Below are 22697 nucleotides of genomic sequence, written 5' to 3' on the forward strand. Positions count from 1 at the left end.
TAAAATCAACATCGCAGCTATTCGGAAGCCCTGTATTTGGTAGAATAACGACACCCCACAGCCGTTTCAGACACTCCAGTCGTTTACCGAGTCGTATCACTCAGCGATGTCTTCATTAAAAGGTCACCTGAGGCCTGCGACGAGCGGACAAGACCATCCAGCTCACTCAGAGCGGCCATTCTCGCCTGTGGCGCTCAGACCCTGTCGCCGCGCGGATTACCGGCCGACGGGCTGAAAGCGGGCCTGTCTGACAGTCACAGCCGCTCGCTCTCACACTGTGGCGACCGCTCCGCCTCCCACGCACCGCGCCAGAACATAGCTGACGCCACAAGTTCCGCCCACGCCGCCGTCAGCTGCTCCCTTGAGACCGACCACGAGCGACTGGCGCACCGACTAGTAGGAAATGCGTGGGTAGACAACTCACTGTCATTTAGCGTCATCCCACGACACACAAACATGATCAACGTCCGCACAAAACATACACCGGGTCACGGACGCCAGCTCATCATCACAGCCGCAGCGAGCTACTCGATCACGATGGTCCGAGCGCGAACATCACTGTCTTCATTACGTTCATCAGATAGGTCCAGCCCGTCCAGCCCTGCCCGTTTTAAGCTCAGTCCGGCTCTGAAAGCTCAGCACTCCAAGCGAGATCAGTGTCCTCCGAGAGGACCCTGAAGCGGGGAGCTCGGCCCCGGAGAGAGCAGCGCAGGTCCCACGGGGGAGAGGAGAGCTGCTGCCACAGGGGACGCTCCCGCCCCAGGTACCGCCGACGGGGCGACGCGGTCGTAGAAGAGCATGTAGGCGGCGGAGGAGAAGACCTCGGAGGCGGAGGCGCGACTCACCAGGGTGTCGGAGGTGTAGAACCAACTGGGGAGAGGGCGGGGCGGTTAGAGCCGTGAGGGGACACTAACTAACCGAACCGATCTCCCTGTACTCGAGTTATTGCAGATATCTGGCAAAATGTCAAGAATCGTATTTTGATTCCGGATAGCAAATGAGTGATTATTAAATATAAGCCGTTGTGACAGATGTAACTTTTATTTAGCTGCATTTTAATGTGAGGTTCTTAACCCTATTAGTGGCAGGGGGGGGGGGTTGTTTTCATCCACCCCTCAGGTTTTTCGGGAATATCTCCGAAACCGCTGAAGCTACGATGCTGAAATTTTCTGACTTTTCCTAAAACTAAATTGGGCACATTCCCTGAAAATTTCAAGTTCATAACTTTACCATGGACGGCTCCAGAGCACTGGGAATTGGGGGGTCCTATTCGTGAAGCGAGTCATTTGGGCGAAGATCACGATGCTGATGCATTATAACTGTATGCACCAGTTTTACGAACAGTGAATGAAAGGTATCATGTGATAACATATACAAAGTTATTGTGCCTCCTCTTTTGACACGTTTTTGCTATAATAGGCGGATCCAGGCGTCCAAAAAGGGGGGTTATGTTTTACCTCCCAACATAGGTGCCCTGACACCGCCTATGCATGACCAATACAATTGTAGTCGTTCTCTCATAAGAAAATTGTAACATAACAAGACCATTACCACCCTTTTTAGAAACAGTACCAACAAAAACCTTATTTACTATACTTTTTGTGTACCCCCAAACTCAATGATCTGTATCCGCCTATGATTTTTGAAAATGCATATTTTTAGGATCCATGTGACTTCCTGGTTCATTCTCTATCGATCGGCAAAAGTTACGTTAAGATTGGTTCAGAAACCTGGCCGTGATAAACAGTCTAAAATGTATCTGCAATTTGCCCGTTTTTACCCCCCTCTACCCTCCTATTGACATTTTTTTAATTTTTATTTTTTAGAAATGTAGATCACGTTAAGCGAAATCACATGCCGTTTGAATTTTGAAAATCGGCCCGTTAGATCTCGAGATATCAAGGGGGGGTCGTAAACAGCCCCCCTGCCACTAATAGGGGTAGCCAGGAGCCTGCCACTAATAGGGTTAAGCTACCTAAAGCTACCATCACTACCTAAACTCCCAAACTGATTGCCACGTTTTCGGATGACTACGTAAAGCTTCATATTCACCTCCTCCAACCCATATCAATCCTGCCAGACCCGTGCCGGCGCATCTGTCCCACGTCTCCCCAAATAGACATCCGCCGTCTACCGTCCCAGCGAACAAAGCACGACACCAAAGGTCACAGTGCCGGCGGCGGTCGGCCGCCGCAATAACCCCTCAGAGTCGGGCGTAGACAGCCGCACAGCCGTGGCCGCCGGCGATACCGGCCGGCTCGGCTGACCTCAGCACATCTCTGCTCGGCGGCGCAGGGAGCGGGATTCCGGCGGAGGATACACGGCCGGCCGCCACCGGCGCACCTCTGAACAGGCCGCCGGGCGCCCGCTGAGCCGCCCGGCGCCCCGCGGACCGGCGCCCCGTGCCCGTCAGTCCGCGTCCGCCGATGTGTACACCAGCAGACAAACAGTGCCGGCCACTGGCGTCACAATGAACGAGCGTTCCGGCCCGACACACAGCCACAGCCCCCGGGGAGAGCCGCTTCTATAGTCCGACGCGCGCCGACCGGGCGTAACCAGGCTGGGACGTGCCACGCCTGGCGGTCGAGATAAGGACGGAGCGTTGAAACAGGCGGCTGCCCGAGTGGAATAGGAATGGGAGACGGTTCCTCTGAATGTTTCTGAAGTGTATGATACGATGATGATGTGGGATAACTGGTGAAACAAGACAGAGTAAAGCCGGAGGAATTGAAATGAACAATGCATCCTATGCATGGATGCATTGGATGGATGCATTGCATCCTATGCAATGCATCCTACAATGCATCCTGTAGATCAATTTAATGTCACATCGGACACTAACAGTCTTCTATTGCCCTTTACCCTGACGACCCATCACAATCAACGGCGGTAATGAAAAGGTCAAATGTCACACAACTTGCGTCATTGTGTTAGCTAGAGTACGGCTCAGCGGCTGCCTTGCTACACTCACCCACGACCACATCAAACCTGTGTTCACTTCCACCTCAATGTCGTCAGCGAGCAGGTCATCCGGCCCGGGCAAACCTCGTTGGACCACGCTATCAATACGGCTGCTGAAGTTCAGAAAATATCCAATATCGAGCAGAGCCATTTCGTAGATAGCACGGTCTACCGTAAATCCGCCCCTCGGCGCGGTGGAGGTAGGGTTATGGGGTCCAGGTGAGTTGGCGCACCTGGCGCCGAGGTCGGGTCGACTCGGGACGTCTGGGAGGGTACGCGGCGTGGGGGATCCGGGGCCGTCTTTTGTTGTCGAGGCGGGTGTGTTTGGAAATCCGGAATGGGAGCGTAGTGCCCGGAGTGCATCCTATTGGAGTTTGGAAGAGTCACGATAGTTATGAGATGGATAGAGGGAGGGATGGAAGTTTACGTCCTGTTGTCCAAAAGGCGACTAGGTCGATACGGTAGCGTAACTCCTCACCTCGTCAATTACGAGATGAGGAGTTACCCTACCTGGCGTGAGTAGGTGACACGTTCTAATTCACCTGGCATTGGCGGTGTCGTTAGGTGACCGAATAAGGTGCTAGCTCACCTGGCGAAGGCGGGGTTGGCGCGGCGGCGATAGGGTGTTATGTCACCTGAATTCTAGGGTCGGTAGGGTATCTGTCACCTGGATTCTGAAGTCGGTAGGGTGTTATGTCACCTGGATTCTGGGGTCAGTAGGCTGCTAGCTCACCCGGAGTTTGCGGGCTCGGCGGTAGGTGAGGTGAGGTGTCGGCTCACCTGGAGTCGGTGGGGTCAGCGCGGCGCCGGTAGGTGACAAAGTGGCCCGAATGGGCGCCTCCCGAGTGGACGATGACGGCCGTTAGCCGGTACACGTGACGCCGAGAGTCGGACGGCGGTGACGAGCCCGGGGACGGAGTCTGTAAGACACGGGGACAGCTGTGAGACTGAGATACCATGTGACGCAGAGAGTCGGATGGATGGGACGAGCCCGGTGACGGAGTCTGAAAAGTCACAGCGATACAAACGGAACAGTGAGACTGCGATACGGTGGAAAACAGTCGGACAGAGTAACACTTCATAATGCTGTGATGTAGCAAGAAACATTCTGATACAGGCACAATCACTACCTATGAATAATGGACAAAACACACTGAATAGAAAAAAGACGACAGAAATAGATGACACCATAGCTGAGCGAGATTTCATTATGATTAGGGCCTTGGTATTCGTGGGCGAACATCACTGCCACTCTGGTCAGACTTCAGCGTCCATATTTATCGTCGCGGCATGCTGCGCTCAAACCCTCAGGGACGGATCATTTCCACACCGAACGAGCGATGAAGAACTGAGCACGGGCTGCCGATTCCCGGGAGTAATCAGAGTTCGATTGTCACCGGTAAAAGGGCGCTCTTCGCGCGGACGTTCCGGCGCTGCGCTGATGAGACGGCCGGCACAATGGGGACGATGTGACGCCCAAGTGTCGCCGGAGAGAGAGAGAGAGAGAGAGACGGGGCCACTCCGATGGACTGAAGGGGGGGGGGGGTCTGGCAGAACCTCCGTACCGGTCACGTCACGGTCCAACCCGAGTCCGGCGGCGGAGCGGAATAACGCTTATAACACCGAATCCGCTTCGAATACAGCGAAAAGGCGAATAACTAAATCAGTCAGTAATGCGCTTTGCTGTGACAAACCGAGAAATCATGAATGACGTAATGAAATCATTCATATTCATCAACCTGTCACGCAGACACCACTTAGCTGCATACACACATGTAGATTCAGCAAACACGGCTATTGAGTGTTTGTTGGATCTGTCAAGCTGTAAATTGGCCAGTCCATAACGCCGAGCGGTGACCATTTACTCCATACCACTACCAATGGACGCGCTGATCCACCAAATACACAACGTAATCACTATTCACTGATACTACAACTATTACTCTACCACACACATCTATCGCTAGCCGTACCTACACTCCGGGGCTGAATTCCGTTCCTCACCGTGACACTAGCGGCGTACGTGTAGGGGAACATGTTCAGCGTCTCGTAGAAGGCGACATGGTCGCCCCGCTTGCCTGCCTGACCGTTGTTCTGCCACGTAGTGCGGGGCAGATGAAGGCAGAGTGCAGGCGGTAGCTGGAGACAGAGAGCAGGCAGGTCAGAAGAGGTCATATGAGAGTAGGAGTGGACGTGGAAGCAAAGGCGACTGCGTCAAATTTGCGTAACAGCCATGGACTTGACGCGCCATAATTGATGGAACAATTAAAAGTAGGCATTTATGAATGTCGTAAGTAGGCATTTATGATTTAAATGCTTATTTGACCAGGGTCTTGGAAAGTAAACGCAATGAGGCCATAAGAAAAGAGTCACTTGCACTAATGGAGATAATTTCAATATCAATAAATAACTTCCTTTTTCATGGAAAGGAAGATATCGTTCGTTACCACTAAAGTTCCAAACAACCTGAGTAAATCGGTTAAGTGAAAAGTTGTCCAAGCAATCGGTGCTTCACCGGCTCGAAACGAGAGCACCAGGCGGTCTCTTGGGAGGCTGCTCTTTTATTGAGTGAGAAACTAAACGGTCCACGTGGAAATGATGCCCGAATTAAGTACAAACTTAGGGAAAGTCACCGGTTTGGATAACTGCCATTTGGGTAGACGGCACTCACGTGAAGGCATTCGTCGGAAGCATTATATAAATGGTTTTGACAGGAGGCTGCACTGAAAACTGGTCCGGCTACGCAAATATCTAGGATTCAGTCAACACAGAATGACCACAGAAGTCCGTATATTTGGGCTAGTTGGCTCACTTTGAACTGAGGCACCTTGCCTATCTCGCCAACATGCGATTGCCACAGCCGCTACCCAGACTACTTCAGTCAGACGTAGTTAAAATGATTGTTAAAGGGACTATCCCACCTTCTAAAATGTTGTTAAAACCAGTTAAATTGTGCCCGACTTTATAGATTGGATGACCAGGAACACGGTTCTGGCATTTATTTTTCATTAAACATCTTAGGCTTCCCATATTCCAAACACAAACTTTCAAATATGTGACGTCACAGCCCAAAATTACCTCCTTCCCCAGGCCACATTACTGTCATAAAGCTGATTCTTTTTACTCTGTAGGCACCACAACAAAGTTCAGACCAAGTTTTAAGCGATTTTTCAATGAACAACCCCATTTAAATCAGAATGACTAAACGAGGTGACGTCACACTAACGGTCGCTCCATGTTGAAGATAGGGCCTTGTACAAGGCCCATTTTCAAATGAAGGGAACAAATTTCTTCAACACCAAGAGGCCGCGGGGGTTGCAACCTAGATAGATAGTGGTTTCTGAACCTCGCCGCAAACTTGGCTATCTCAACTCAAACCCCATGTTAAAGGTGGGATAGTCTCTAAGCTGCGTACAACGCTAGGTCCTCCTGGGTGAATGCCTCGTAAACAGCACGAGTTACTGATAACGTACCATTACAATAAACTTATCCTCACGGATGGTCATATTATCTGCACAGTAAACATTTCTTAATACTCAGGTTTCGTAAAGTGGCCCGAGGCGTCACATTTTCAAATAAAGCCTGGGAGAAACGCTCGTCTATTATTCTTTTTAAGTTCCTGAAAGCCCAGCCTTCTCTTGAGCTGAATGAAATACAACTGCGCTCCAACAGTTGCCTGTTTAAACAAAACGCTGCGCATCAGCCGAATGCATAAGGAGCTTACGATAGAATGTGTCTTTATTCACCCTTTTCGAACGGCTTCAAAGGTCGACTGGCGAGAGAGAAACAGTAAGATGCGCTCTTATAAGATTTTACTGCAAAACGGCAGCTTGTCACGGAAGGGCGGCACACTTCAAAGCCGGAAAACATACAAAGTCGTTCTGCAGCAGCCACCTGTCGTTTACGACGACTGAAGAGCCGACTGTCTGGTCTTTACGGCTTCACGGCCCAGGCTCACAGATGACGTCACATCAGACGACTGGCTGTGACGTCATCCGCAGACCGCACCCTATTCGTTTCCATTCTGATCGGCCGTCGGCGGCATGGGAAAACGACCTCAAAGTCGTAACTGACGCCTGTCACGGACATCGGTAACAAAACTTGGTGACAGTAGCCACCAACGAGCAGTCCACATTTCCCAGCATCTCCCGAGACCGTAAAACCAGGGAGCGACGACCGTAAAGCGTCACACAAACCGTGTTTGGAACTGAACAGCTGCCATCCCGATCCAATACAGTCGGCTGCATACTGCATGTGTGCACCGCCGATCAATCACACAGACTTCATAAACCTGCCCCGGCTGGTACGTTCGGTTGCCAGGCACGCAGCAAATGTCGCCGCCGCGTCGCCGTAAGCTGACCTAGCCGGCCGTCACTTAGGACGACAGAAAATCCCACCAGAACCCGCCTTGACCGGCCCTCCGGCGGATCGGCAGCGAGCTGTCACTTGCAGCACACATGATTAACGAGCACTCCGTCGCCATTGGCCAATATTGCCCGCACACTGTGCTTGACAGACGCCCGCGTCAACACGTAGACCCGCGCACGCCCGGCGACCAACCGACCGGCCTGCATAACTAGACCGAGAAATTGGAACTCGGCCTTTCACCCACTACGCTCCAAACATAGTGGAAATCACGCCTTGATACACACTAGTAATACGCACAATATGACGAACATCGATCTACTCCAATGTACTCGTCCAGCTAGGCAACGCATCGCACGACTGCATCGCGCCGCATATAGCCCGGCGCTGGTGCGTGCTCCAAACTTCGGCGGCATATCGACCGACGTCATCCTCCCGGCTCGGGCGGCAGCGCTGCAGTCCTCCGCAACGCACCGGTAACCAGCCGAGCGAAATGAGAGGTGCGAGAGGGGCGGGGATGAGCGGGGGGGGGGGGGGTAGAGCGGTGCAGGGAGGGATGGAGAGGGATGGAGTGGGCACGGTAAGGACGGGGATAAAGGACGATGGCATTGAGATGAGAGTATGAAATGAACACTGAGCAGAACAGGATGAACTGGAATGGATGGAACCGAAACGGAGCCTGGACTATGACAGAGCAGCGAGGACGAAGAATGATGCGAGGGGTCAAGCAAGATGAAGACCAGGGACATGACAACAGACATAAATTTCCAGGACAGGGAGGGTCAGGAAGAAACGATACAAAACGTCAGGATGGAACAAGATAAGACGAGACGACTCAGAGCGAGCGGAAGCTGGACGCGACCGGATAGAACAGACCGAGAGGCGGGCCGAACTTGGCCGGGCGTCAGCGAACGTGCAATCGGCCAACTTTGCGTGCGGCCCAGATTGGATCCCGGGCGCGGCCCGTGGTCGCCCCGCACCGCTTCGTCTCACCTCGTGGCCGCTCTCTCAACTCCTGAGACATGGTGGCTGACACACCGCAGCACAGATATTGCCATTGGAGCCGCAGCCGCAGCGCAGCCATTGGAGCTAGTGACTAGCACTTTAATGGGTTTGGTGAGAACGGCTGTATCTAGGCCCGTACTTAGTCATTTGTGATGCAGACAGTGCTGCAAACTCATTTAATAATATTATAATCCAATCTAATGGTATGCTAATATTCAGCTTATTACTGTTACCCTGAAGAGGCATAGGCTAACCTTTATTGTTTGGTAGTCATTTCCGACAGAGCTCAGTTTGTACCTCATGGGTGCACGCCACCAAATGCCAACTCCTAGTTATAGACTTTAAATACAACAGCGAAATTGTTTGCCATCCTCACAGCATCCGAGATTTAATAACACGAATAATTAACATAACATACGATGTCTAGGAGCGGCAGAGGTAAAAATACACAATTTATGCACAAACTCCGCATCAATTATCCACCAGCAAAATTGCTGTTCACCTGCATTCTTTCTAAATGTTCGGCGGCGAGGCGGTGGTGCTCCATGACTGTTTTATCTCTAGCCCACACACGTGGGATTATTCGGAGCGCTGCAGCAGCACCGGCCGTTGAGCACCAGTTGCCCTCCGCTCGCTCCCCATGACCTTTGGCCTTTATGCCCTGGGGCGCTCTGCCGGCCGAGTGCTGTGAAAGGCAGTCCGGCGGCCACGGGCAAGTGCAGATAATAAGATAACGTGAATCTATCAGAGTCCTCGGCTGGACTTAGCGGATCTGACAGCCACCGAAAATAGATAAAAGAATGCTTTGTCAGTCGAGTCAGCCGTGGTTGAATGTCGAAATGAAGTTGAATGTCAGTGGGCCACGCTTATGGATGGCGCTCTGGCTCATCATTCACTCAGTGTGTCGCTGCCTGCTCGCAGCCTGTCACCGACGACTGATGGCGGCAAAAGGCAGCGCCGTCTCAGCGGGACAGGCTGTCACAAAGGCAGAGATAAACACCGCTGCGCCGCAGACACCCTGACGGCACGGGCAGCGGCTGGTCGCTGCGGTGACGCCACAGACAACAACCTGTCAGCAAAGTATGAGCAACATTCCTGGACTCGCGAACATCTCGACTTCGTCAAAATTAGTAAATTTTCTTGCGCCCACCAGCAGGCAATCACTCACACGTAGCAACAACAATCACAATTACTTTTATGAGAGTATTGGTGCAGTGACGTAGGTTCCGTCTCACGGCTTACATTTGCTCCGGCGCCGGTCAGCTGCCGCTCACGGCACCGTTAAGCCCCGGCCTGAGCCATGCATAATACCGCCCCTGAGGGCATCACGCGTCCATCAGGCCGTCGGGCGGCACGTGCCACGTGACGGGTCAGACGCCCGACCACGGGCCCCACACGTGACACGCGGCGGGGAAGGCGGCGGGGATGCCCCCATTGTGGGGTAGTCATCAGCCGATTTGTCTCACAGCCTCTCGTGAAAAGAATGGCTGAATAGTTATCCACGTATTGTATACTAGCAACGGAAAAGAAAACGGCATACTGAGAAGCCATACAATTGCCATGTAAAGCCGAGCCATGTAAAGCCACGTAAATTGAGAATCCGTTTTCTTTCGTATTTACATGCTAAGACGAGGAAAAAGGAACACATAATTTACGCGCAATAAGGAACAGAATATAATAACGAATGGCAGCAGACAAGGTATTGTCACGCAGCTAAAAATAAAAACGAGCTTTTATAAATTTAATCCGAACCTTTTGATAGGAAGGATTCACAAGGACAGAGCCACCGCTAAGCGAAGCTTGTTGCGGTGACCCTGCCCTCTACCCTCCGATCGCGCAATTCCAGTTCTATGGCAGAATTTAGAGTCCAAAGTTTAACGTGCGCACATAGCCGCGCACGGCCGGTCCCCTCACTGACTTCGCCTGGCTACGGCCTGCCACCAACCGCAACCATACGTGTCAGGAGGCCCATAAATGTCACGCGCCCGTCGCGCTTCGAACCCGGACTGTTATAACCGGGAACGCTTGCTCTCACCACGCGGAGTCCTACGCTCTAGTGACTGAGCTACGGGACCGACTAAGTCAAACGGGACCGAGCTTGAAGCAAAGCCTAGGCAAACTTCGTGGATGGCATGGTCTCTGCCTTCGGATAGAAAACAAATAACTAAAAGAAAATTAGTTAATTGTTCCATCGCTCTCCGCTACAAGCTAGCGGCGGAAACAAGCAAAACAACATAAATCTATTGGAGAAAATCTGATACTATTAATCGGCTCACCACCCGCAGCTCGCACCTCGATGGTCAACAGCTTTATCTTCATAAAACCTGCCAAAGAACTTCGATAAAATGGCGTTTGTATAACCGAGTGTGCCATCAGGTCAGGTAGAACCTGGTATTATTGTAGAAGGATCAAAGATCGGAGGAAAAGGAAAGAGGCCGTCTAATAAAATAACGAGGCATGGCATGATTTCCAACGTCCAACGCGTCCAACGTATGATCCAATCTAAGTTGCCTATTGTTGTTCTCACCCGGAGTATTCCCTGACGTCTATAAAGCGAGTTCCGCGTCACTCCCATTCCCCTCCAAGCAGGCCCTCCACGGCCCCACATCATCTTGGCGCAACAGGCTCCGTCAAACAATTCCTGCCGAGACTGCCGCTGATAGATTCCCTCCCCTCCCCTCCCCTCTCCCACCGCTGCCGGTAGCGACAGCGACGTCGATGCGAAGCTATTTCCACTTTGGACGCGCGGCGGCGGTCGGCCGTCATACGGCGCACCAGTAGCGTTACCTTGGCAACCAAAGAGCGCTTGGAGAAGCGGCCGCGTCGCTGGCAGGAGTCGCACTTGACATCGTGGACGGTCTCTGGCGCGCTGAACTGGCCGAGTAGGGTCGGTAGGCTGAGCGCCTGTAGTCGCGGCGCCGCCGGCAGCGGTAGGGACAGCGACTCGAAGTTCTCCCAGCGGACGGCGCACTGCCGGACACACGGGGTGTCGGGGGAGGGGTCAGGGGTCAGAACAGAGCAGAACGGCGGCGGGGTGGACGGCGCGGCGCCGCGGTGATCGAGTGAGATGGAACGGGAGTGGGTACAAGCTCAGAGGCATTCCCTCTCCCTGCGCCCCCGCACGGTTGTGTGGACATGGCACTGGTGAGGACCGGATACAAGGTCTGGCGGCCTGACAATAACGGAACGAACCATCAATGTGACAAAAGACGCTGCGATGGCGTGTAGGCTGGCGACAGACGGCACGAGGCGGAAGAGCTATCGGGACCGATCAGCGCAGCATAAAGCGAGAACTGACACATACACAGACACACAGTGACGGCACAGAGAAAACAGACACTGGAGTGTCAAGAAATATTGACGGCACAGCATGCGAGACACACCACAATGGCTGTGATTGATAATATAACATGTGCGGAGTGTAACAATGAAAATGTCGACGGCTGAATAAAGGAGAGGAAGCGACTTTTGTCGACCTTCAGATCTGTCGGTCACGTCAATATTGCAGTAATATCTTAGTAGAGGCCGTTGGTTCTGTCGGTCACGTCAATAATGCAGTAATATCCTAGCGATTCCTTCTTAACACGTTCTGAACGTGCCGGTAGGGTGGCACGTTCAGACATTCATCAGTAACAAAACTTTCATGCTGTTGCAGTAGGTGCGAGATGCGGAAGAACAAAAAAAAAACAAAAAAAAAACAAGACGAATCCGATCGTCGACCCCAATGTTAATTTTACTGTCTTTTACTGTCTTTGTTAATTAAAGGCGGTTGGAACGACTGGAAGATTTGTTTATATGTTGTTCATATTGTAAAGTTATTAACTTTTCTACCACTGAACACTTACGTGACCCGTTGCTATAAATCAAGACTTCCTATTGGAATATCGTGTAAAAATAAGCCCGCTAGATGTGGGAATATCAACACGCTGTAGTCTGCAAATAATGAATCTAAGTCCCATCCACATGGGACCGAAGTGCGATTCGCGAGTACCTATCAACTTAGATCCCAATTGATGTTACATGCATAGTTTGCATAGGAAAGACGATCCCTTTCAAAACATGCATAAATAGGACAAAAAGTTTGCGCTAGAGCACAATCCACGGTAATCGCAGCGATCAATAATCGCAATCTACATGGCCATTGCCGGTGCAAGGTCAATGGGTTCTATCTAGGATGCCGATCGTTGGCGATCCATTTCCCGGCTCCTTCGCGATGCAATCAATACGTTACAATGCCGAGAACGAGCCCACAGTCTGCCGGGAATCGGCTGTTCTCAAATAACAGCTAAGCCAGAATTCAATTTCAACGCCGATCCTTTGAGACTTGAACAAACAGGTGAACAAAAGCAAGCCATCTCGAGGCCCAAAGAAAGCTATCCCCGGGTCCAAATGCACTTTGCAAATTGTTATCCCTTCGCTATACATCTGAAATGTTTGAAATTCAATAAGATGGTATTAAATCAATCGTTGTTTGATTTCGGAAATCAGAATGAGCCGTAAAATAGCCATAGATATTCCTACGACGTCGTTTTGGGACCTAACATTCAAAGTAGAGATTGCAATCCCGGAACGTTTTGACAATCCCGGGATCCCGAAAGTTTTATTTCGAGATCCCGGGATCCCGGGATCCCGGTCTTGTCACTATAGGTCGTAAGAATAATTTCCTACTGACATATTTTGGGTCTTTTAGCTTACCACAAACAAAGAGGCAACCAAAAGCCATCCTTAGACCATGTCATTTGCAATAAACACGATTGAATTTGCGAAAGAAACGTTTCGATTTGATTAGTATTACCCCAATTGGCCTAAAGGTAGTGTGCCAGCTTCCTTGGACCGTATGGAGTTAATGGCCCAGATAAGGAGAACCGGATTTTTAGAACTTATCCATACCTTCAAAACTCATGGAAACGTCTTAAATTCTTCAAATTTTGAGTACCCCAGTGCGAAATTCGCCCCGACGGGTTGTCGGTCGTACCCCAACCACATTTCACACCACTATGAACAATAAATGCACACACTGAAATCGCTATTACCGATATGCTCATCCAATCAAGTTTCGATAAACCCGTTCATCATCATCTCCTGCGGTTTGGAACACGCCTGTTAGGTGGCTTCTGATGCTCGTCGAGGTCGGAATTTCCAAATACGCGTGGTGCGTCGGGCCGCGCGCTCTGACTTCGGCCAAGAAAAATGCGTCAGCTGATCATTGTCATTTCTGCCACTTGCGTGTGGTGAAATGGGGTCATAACTTATAAGACGGCTTTTTCATATCAATTATTTTACATAAAATCATATTTCAAACCATAAATAATGTTCGACAGCCAAATAAAAGAAACAATACCAATACGGGCTTACAGTTTAAGGCTCGACATTGTGTTGTCTACGATTAGACAGCTGATAACTCATTCCCGTACGTCGTATGGTCGTAACACTATAATGACCTTTGCTTATTGTCACAAGTGCGCCGCATTCGCGATTGTTGCCCGACGCCTGTTTGCAGGTGAGCCCACTACAGTTGTTATACATATCTAAAAACCGAAAAACTTTTAGGCGAAAAAGGCACTATTCCAGGCCCATTTTTGATTTTTTTGCGATATTATGTAAAAACAGAAGCTTCTTATCCTAGGAAAAATAAAATGGGAAATCTTTCAAAGGTGGCACACTACCTTTAATAAAACTGTGCGCCGACCACTGCGTTTACTATCTCGTCATTCAGACGGGTTCCAGCACATCCACGCCTCACTCACTCTTCGTCTACGCTACTCGTATTAACGCGACAATTTTAAGCCATTGTTGGTAGGTCTGTCTATTTTAACCCGCGCACCGACGGGGGGCGGATATCCGCCCCCCCCCCCCCCTGAGGTTTTTCGCGGATAGCAGGAAAACCGCGGCGCGTAGCGCCGCGAAATTTGGTGCGACTATTCTCTCATCAATTTTGCACATGGTGTGCAAGTTTGAACCTCCTAACTTTCAAGGTCAGGTCACCAGGTTACTTTGAATGACCCAACCTCAAGTCACTTTTTTGCAACTTTGTCACCGTGCCAGAGCTACAGTAGATGTCGGAGGCCTTTGAAAGTCGCAGGATGTTATTAGGTCATTAGTAGCTACAATTTGTATATCTCGGAATTTTGATGTCGGTGACCTAAGGACAGGTCAATTTCGCGACCTCCCCATTATAAGTCAATGGGGGAAAAATCAACTCCCTGTTTTTACCACTAAAACGGGTCGGAATGGCCCCATATACCATACATGACTTCATATACGATCAACCTTCACTACCTTGAGGTCTGTTTTGCTGTTGGGCAGGTGTAAGGTCATGTGACGTCATCAAAGGTCACCAGCGGTTTTTGCCAATAACTCCGTACAGGAACAAGATACAGCCGCGCGGATGGTCTCATTGTGTTCAGCTCGTCAAGACGCATCGAATGATATACATGATGACCTCGAGGTCACGTGACCTGAGGTCAACCTTTGACCTTGACCTTTCGAGGTCAACATATATATCATTCGATGCGGATTGACGAGAGGATCACGATGATGCCCTTAGTTTGTTCCTATCTTGACTATTTCGAAAGTTATTCGAGAAAAAACTCTCCATATCTAGCGCCGCCATTTTGACTTTTTCGACCCCTGTGACGTCATCTTTGACCTGACCTGAAAATGACCTTAGTAAAAATTGTAGACCTTGTCCGTGCGTATCCGATGCCGTTTACCGCTTGTCGCTATCTTGCTTCGTTCTCGAGATCTCAGGGGGGGGGGCGGTCACCCGCCCCCCCCCCCGTCGGTGCGAAGTTGGCGCAGACCCCCGTCGGTGCGCGGGTTAAAACTCGCGACCAGTGTACGCAAAATTTGGCAGCTCCCTATTTCACAATGTTTTCAAGACGTCGATTGGTCACTTCACCTTCCGGTTCCGCTTTCATCACTAATGTCTCTCAGATTTTGCTCCAAAGTCGCTTTGAGGGCAGAGTCACTGACTGGGAGAGCTCCACCCTACCGTCTTCAACGTTTGAATCAGTGAGCTCTGCCGTCACTTGCGCCGACATCTGTGGCATTTTTCTGCGACACGAGCTCAAACACTGTCTTGATGACCTCTTTTGTTCCGGCCACGGACGGACAAGTCAGAATCGCTTAACTCCACGATCCGTGATCCTGATAGAGATGTTGCTGCACTGATGCTGCAATTTTTTGACGTTCGGGACCCTTTTTCGTACACATTTAAGCGGCTTATCCGCTGTGGGTGATACCCGGGAGCTACCAACACGGTCAATTGTGGACGGCCGGTACGGGGTGCCAGCTAAATAGTTTCTCTGCTTTATGTCACTAAGCACCATGAACAGTGTAAACAAGACTCGTGCAGCGGCTGCATTCTTTTTATGGTGAAAAACTGATTTTTTTCGGGATCCCGGGATTGGCGGAATTTCGGGATCGGGATCGGGATTAAAATCCCGCCGGGATTCCGGGATCCCGATCCCGGGATTGCAATCTCTAATTCAAAGCAAAAAAATAGTTGGCCAAAGCATGCCATTTAATTTCAGCCTGAGACGATAAAATCGTGCCCAAATCTAGAACACATGCAAAACAAGAAAACCGTAAGCAGGATCGAGACGAAAACGGAACGAGTGTGATACCTTTAGGTATGCCTGAAATAAACTGTTCGGCAGCACTCAATCAAATAAGTACATAAACCAGTATAACGCCTTTTGGGGCGACTAACGGAGCGAGCGAGAGGGTGAGCCTTGCACGTGCGAAATTGCGAGGGGGTACCTCCAACTGAGTTGTGCACGGCACCCTACTAACCGGTCTCTAGCGATGTGCCAAATTTGAGCACAATCGGCCCAGCCGTTCTCGAGATCTGGAGGCGGCACCCTGCACGTGCGCACGTGCAAAATGGGTCCCAACTGACTTTTGCACGGCACCCTACTAACCGGTCCCTAACCATGTACCAAATTTGAGCGCCATCGATCCAGCCGTTCTCGAGATCTGGAATCGACCCCTGCACGTGCGCACGTGCAGCAGCACCTCAACTCTGGCACATGGATATGCATTTCATAGTGGGTGCCTACCTACATGCCAACTTTCAGCGCAATCGGCCAAGTAGTTACCGAGATATTGCAACAATTGCAAAAGTGACACCTCTTCGTTTTGCACGTGGCACGTGCATAAGGGGTCACCCACATGCATCGGGAATAGTCCAATACTTGGTAGAAGGAATGAAGCTACCCTACAAAAATTACCGCATGTAAATCGGTCAAGTGGTTGCTGAGATATAAGCCTCGCAAAAGCGTGACCACGGCCGGCCGGCCGCTCATACTCAGAAATTTCCGTTAATCTAAGGAAAGACTACAAAGACCCCATTCGGCCGAACGCGCCCTAATGGGGAGAGGGTGGATTCTGACCTCCTGTCTTTTTTTTCCGAACGGATGGGTTCAAATTTTGATATTCGACCTGGAAATCGGCGAAATTTTGCCTTCAATGACCTTCGGTGACCTGACCTTTGACCTGACCAAAAAATTGACCGAAGTGATTTCCTCATTATTTTTGACGCTCTTTCGAACACCGCCTTCCGCGTATCGCTACGTGGCCCAGGAGCCGAGTTAGAAAGGGGGGTGTTCAAACACCCCCCTCCCCCAGCAGAAAGACTACTGTACGCTCGCTTCGCTCGCTCCGTAACAATTATGGATTTGCTGTGGATTTACTATTATGGATTTACTAAAAACACATTCATTTGATCACTAGTCGGCAAAATATCTAACAAGGGCAGATTCAGCTCATTGAACTCCGGCACAGCTGACTGAAATAGCGACTTAGGGCCATCAACCCATCCTTGTGTCTAATTTTAGCCAGCGAACCACTCTCACTCAGTAAAGCGGGCGCCTGAGTTACATCGCCGCCTGTTTTTATCGCTGCCGAATCCATTCCCGGTGTTCGAACCAGTGTGGTTACCGTCGAACCGCCTTGTCCACAAATTTAATGACTGCCAGTCGATATCTCGGTGGTCCAAGCGCGGACAAATTACCGTCAGACAGGTATCGACCGCACCACCACCGCTCGTCCGCCACAATAAATTGCCGCTCTTGTATCTCATCAGCCCGGCGGTGTACCGGCGCTAAAGTTTTCCGCCGATAAAAAGAGATAGTGGCTAGCGATTCACTGCCTCATGCCTGGATAGACACCGCCGTTTACGGCTCAAATGTTGATGCAGAATTAAACTCCGATCGCTTGCAAGTTGCAAGCAGGTTAGCTAAAATAAGGCAATATCCAGATGAAAATAGTACAGACTCGCCGATAACGAAATCAACGGTCTGAACTCCATATCACGAGTCGCCTACCATCTATTCAGGGCAATTTGAATCCACAAGGCAGGATATTTATAGCAAGAAGAGATGAGCGAGGAAAACTGTCCGAAATTGAAAGCAAAACTAGCGCAAAAGCTGCTGCACTATAGGAGCATTGAGCATTCAATGCTCCTATAGTGCAGCAGTGTCACAGTGTCACAGTGTCACCACACTAACAGTGTCACCGCACTAAGTTCGGTGGGCGCATCAATTCCGAGGCAGTCTGCATGTCAACAATAACCCCAAGAGAAGTCTGTAACGTTCGTCAATTGCTAACATCCCCACCGTCCCCCCCCCCCCTCTCCTTCCTCAGGGGAGCGGCCGCGCTCGTCTCACCTTGTGCCCGCAGGCCTGGCAGACCAGCTGAGTGGAGACGGTGCCGGTGAAGGGTGACCTCAGAGCGCTCGGTGAGCTGCGCCAGCCGGGTGCGCCGACACCCCGCACCCGGTGCACGATACCCTGCAGCTGACGGCGACCTACCGCTCCGCGGGAGGTTCCAGTCGCCGGAGAGCTCGCCATAGGGGAGGTAGAGCTCTCCGTGGGGCTCTTGGTGGCGGCCGGGGCGCCACTGGGACCCGGGAGACTGTTGGTGACCGCCGCAGCGTGACTGCTGCTGTCGGTGGCTGGCCGAGACTCTGGCGATGTCGCTTGAGCTCCTCCCCGCGAGATGGACGCAGGGTCAGTAGATGCCGTCGACACCTTCAACTGGTCACCCCGCTCGTCCGGAGAAACTGCCGCACCACCGTCATCATCACTGGCCGGCGTGGAAGCCGAGTCACCGTTCTCACGGGGGAGCCGATCAGCTACAGCGTCACACGGACCAGTCACACCGTCCGGCATCGAGGGAGACTGGACATCATTCCCCGCCACCGTCTCCATCCTCTTACTTCGCTTCTGCCTTCCCAAAGAAACCGGCCTCTTTCCACCACCGTTCCTCCCCGTCCCAGGGGCGCCACTCGTCACGCCCGCGCCACCTCTCGTCAATCCCGCGCCACAGATGTCTCTGGCATCTCCGCGCATCCTGGCTCCGAGGGCGCCCCAATCCACCAGCGGCTCTCCTGTGTCTGCTTCCACCGGTCCCTCTCCGGCGCGGAGCCCGTCCGCTGACAGCGCCGCCGCCGGCGGAGGCTCCTCCTGCAGAGTGCTCACCAGCACGTAGAACATCTCGTGCGTGTCCTGCTCGTCGCGCCGAATCAGCCAGCCGAGTCGCAGCAGACAGGTGACCACGCCGGCCGGAGTGAAGGGATCGGCTCGCTGCTCCGGGTGCGTGCGGTTTACCACTGGCGACAGGGGGGGGGGGGGGGGAGATGAGCTAGCGGTGGGTAGAGACAGTGATATTACCCAGCAGAAGCTGTCGTTGACGGGGGAAAGTCAACTATAGCCCAGAAAGGCATGGGGACGGCCAGCAACAGTGACGTGGGACGCAGGGCCAATGCTGGTGGACGAGCACCGCATGATTGAATACTCTGCACACTCATGGGCGACGTTCACTGGTATGCATACCGACGTACCATATGCAACCGTTGACCAGAAACGGATGTTCAATTTTAATCGGCATGGACAAATCAGCGATTTTATCATTCAAAACAAAATAGGTACCCTATCGACGGCTATCAATTCCCAAATCAATCATGTTCAAGCATCTTGACTTTAATCACTTAGAACAACATAATAATTCATCACGCGTAGGCATGTCACTCGGCAGTCAGTTGCTCCCGCAAGGTAATCGTAGTGCATTGCATACATTGTGACAAGAGTCTCAGGGGACAGCGCGGGTGAAAAAGTCACGCCAAGACTGACCCCTGGGATAAAAACTACCCACTGACACTTGCATCGGGATGTAGATTTCATCACGGTAAAACGTCAAAGCACCCAGGGGCGCAGTAGGGAAGTAGCGCTATCAAACTCGAGTGCGGCCCCTGAGCTTCGTTCACCCCCCCCCCCCCCCACAATCTGCACTCGCCAGCAATTCCGTGCTAGGATTGGCCTTTATTTGTGTAATGTGAGTGTCACTTCAAAGTCGATAAGTGATGTCGAAATAACTTGTAACAAGTGTCCACTCTGTAATACTCAATGGCTATATTTCGATACCGATTGCAAGATGTTTGATCAAGTTATGGCGGAATCAATACCGAATAAGCAGATGGCCTGTCTAGGGCTGCCAAGCCAGCACCTAATAGTTATTTCCTTTTTACGACGATTTCATTATAAATTGTACCGTTTGCTGCTTTGGATGAATCCAATACAATCATGCTTCCTCCAAGTGTAAGGGAACACAAGCCACTGACGACAGTGTCGTTCGTTACCACTTCCCACTTGTTACAAATGCGGTGCTGACTCAACGGAACTTGCGACATTTAACAAAAACAAGTTGCCCATCAATGAAGAAAACTACCGAATTAAGTGAGATCGTCCATGTTAGCCTTCATCAGACGATCTTGAAATATCAAACAAATTTAGTGTTGTCAAATGTTAGGTGCCGAGCAGAAGGAACACAAATAGTTGGGACTCATTTCGTATTACATACGTATTTAATCTCTCTAAGTCAGTGGCGTCGTCTGGCACTAGCAGAGCAATCATCGTGATCATGTCAGAGCCCATTCGACTATAAATTGAGATATAAATTTGCGACGTACCTTGTATGACGTCGATCAGCGCGGCCCGCAGCTGCCGGTGGGCCTGCGAGGCCGTGGCCGAGGGCGGGCTGCTCAGCCACTTGATGACCGCCGGGCTGGAGGCCAGAGCCTGCAGCACTGCATTCAGGAAGCAGGAGTTCCCGATGTTCTGCAGGCCGGCCAAAGCTCCTGCCAAAGGAACAAGAACATACTTATCCAGGGAATTCAAAAACATTTGATTTCTTTTTGAGCCATGCAAAGACTGGAACTGGCTGTTTGAAGTTACCTGTATAAGTATATACTATTTACTTAGAGCACACTATGGTCGTTAATGGAATCAGCCTGCCTCACCACACAACACATATCACACATTTACTTCATGTTAACTTGCCTGCTGCATTCGCCGCCCTCGGTTTGGTAGTTTTTGGACCCCAAAGAACATAGCCTAAAAGTGACGCAGCTCCCAGTCCAACAAGCGTCTCCAAACGAAGGTTGTCCAGCATCTTCATCAAGCGACTTTCAGTTGGTATCTAGTTGTCAACTTCCTTTTTGGAATGGCTCAGCTCACCACCTCCAAAGAGCAGCTGAAATAAAATGAAATATAAATAATGGAATGGATACTGGATAGGCACTGACAGATCCCTACGCCGGACGCCCGTGAGACCCTAATGCGCCGAAAATCGGCCTGAGCGATTTTGCACTAAAATTTCAGCATGAACTGCTCCGAAAGTTGGATGCTGATTTGCGCCAAAATTAATGCACTTTAACATAACGCACATGTGCACACCTGCTGACGAAGGCCATATAAAGCAGACCGAGCGTTAAGGGCCGAAAGTATCGGGGTCACTAGAATCGATGGAACGATGTGTTCCGGGTGTCTCGCGATCTGGGGCCACCCGCCACTCGGTGGCCATGGTAACGGACAAGGCTGTATAGAGAAGGTAATGCCATCCCAGGGTTTTAGCCGTAAAAAGCTAACATTACGGGACGTCACCAGAGACTATGACCCTCTCCCATGGGCGGCGCTGCACGGACATGTCTGAGGGTTAGACATCCCGGTGGAGCGTCGTAAATGAAGTAATTCCGAGTATTGCACGTCTTTTTTAATGGAGTTACTGGTACTGCTCTCCCTCTCCTCTCTCATGCTTCAGTTTGTTCTTGTTCTTGAATATTTCCTTAAAATACAACTTGCTTATCATTCATCAATAGACAACAAATTTTCCATGGTGATGGCGCTTTCTTCATCTTTCAATCTGCTACTCAACTCAACAGACAACAATCAACCAAACATCACAGTAGAACTGGGCACTGGCTTCACCACCCCCACCCTCCGGGGGTTGTAGGTACCATAAGCATGAGCAGCACGTCTCCCCTGCTCCATTAACTTCAACTGCATCGGCCAGAATCTGCGGTACTCGGGTGACGTCTGCTAAGAGTAGGACTGCAGAGTCGATGGATTTTCGGAGACTCCGACTCCGACTCCGAATCCGGTTTTCAAAAACCAGCTCCGACTCCGGGCAGAATTGTCGACTTCGACCGATTCCAACTCCCAACTCCGACGACCTAGCAGGGCTGTGGAGTCGACAGATTTTCGGTGACTCCGAGTCCGACTCCGGCCCGGGTTTCTAAAATCGACTCCGACTCCGGTCACAACTGTCGACTCCGACCGACTCCGACTCCGCAGCCCTGGCCTGGCTAAGAGAATAGGTACCTACCAAATCTTTAATCTGCTGCGGTAGACATGGCGCCATTAAGTGCTTACAGTATCTGCCCAGATCTGCCTGGTGCAGGTGCACAGACATTGACATTAGACGAATCCGCTGCCGGTAGCAACATGTTTGGGGCTGGCAAGTTTCAGAATCTACTACTGGTAGATATTTGGCAAATCCACTGCTACAGCAGCCTATTTGGGCTGACAGAATGTCTGACTGCCAGCAGCATATTCAGGAACATCAATCTGTTGCTAGGTTGGCCAGTGTGAAAAAAAATGGCAGTCAACATACACTGAAAAATTCAGTGGCAGCCATGTGCTGAATTCAGACTTCAGAGCAATATTAAATTACACCCAATGTGCCCCAAAAATTTCTTATACAATCCTGCCACCAACCCAGACACATTCCGAAATGAGCACAGTGTATATAAATACACATGTCATCACTCGCGGTATACAAAAATGCATGAAAAATACATTAACTATGACCTACCTACACAAGCCCACAAAATTCGCGCACAAATTGCGTGTGAATTGCGTGTCGAAAAAGTGTTTGTTTATTATATGACTCGTCTTTATTTGAAATTGGAAAAGATTACGTCACAAAAACTCTGACGAAAAATAAAGTTGTTTTCTGGAAAATTAGCTTTGTACGACTTGAAAATAATACTTTTGCTTCCTTTACAGAAATGAGTATGAACACTG

General features: G+C 50.7%; 1 protein-coding gene across 1 annotated transcript; it reads right to left on the minus strand.

Annotated features, from left to right (window-relative positions):
• Positions 1-18: 18 nt before the first annotated feature.
• On the minus strand, positions 19-22558 carry LOC122383932 (ubiquitin carboxyl-terminal hydrolase 30-like). The gene is made up of 8 exons (XM_043370815.1): positions 22486-22558; positions 20673-20865; positions 20303-20470; positions 18003-18946; positions 11119-11301; positions 4966-5100; positions 3742-3881; positions 19-870 (listed from the first exon to the last, which is right to left on the minus strand). The coding sequence occupies exons 2-8, from the start codon at positions 20788-20790 to the stop codon at positions 654-656; spliced, it is 1905 nt and encodes a 634-aa protein (XP_043226750.1). The 5' UTR covers positions 20791-20865; positions 22486-22558; the 3' UTR covers positions 19-653.
• Between the last annotated feature and the right edge of the window lie 139 nt (positions 22559-22697).

Source organism: Amphibalanus amphitrite, unplaced genomic scaffold, assembly GCF_019059575.1.
Source record: "Amphibalanus amphitrite isolate SeventyFive unplaced genomic scaffold, NRLGWU_Aamphi_draft 000177F_arrow, whole genome shotgun sequence".
Classification (NCBI taxonomy): Eukaryota; Metazoa; Arthropoda; class Thecostraca; order Balanomorpha; family Balanidae; genus Amphibalanus; species Amphibalanus amphitrite.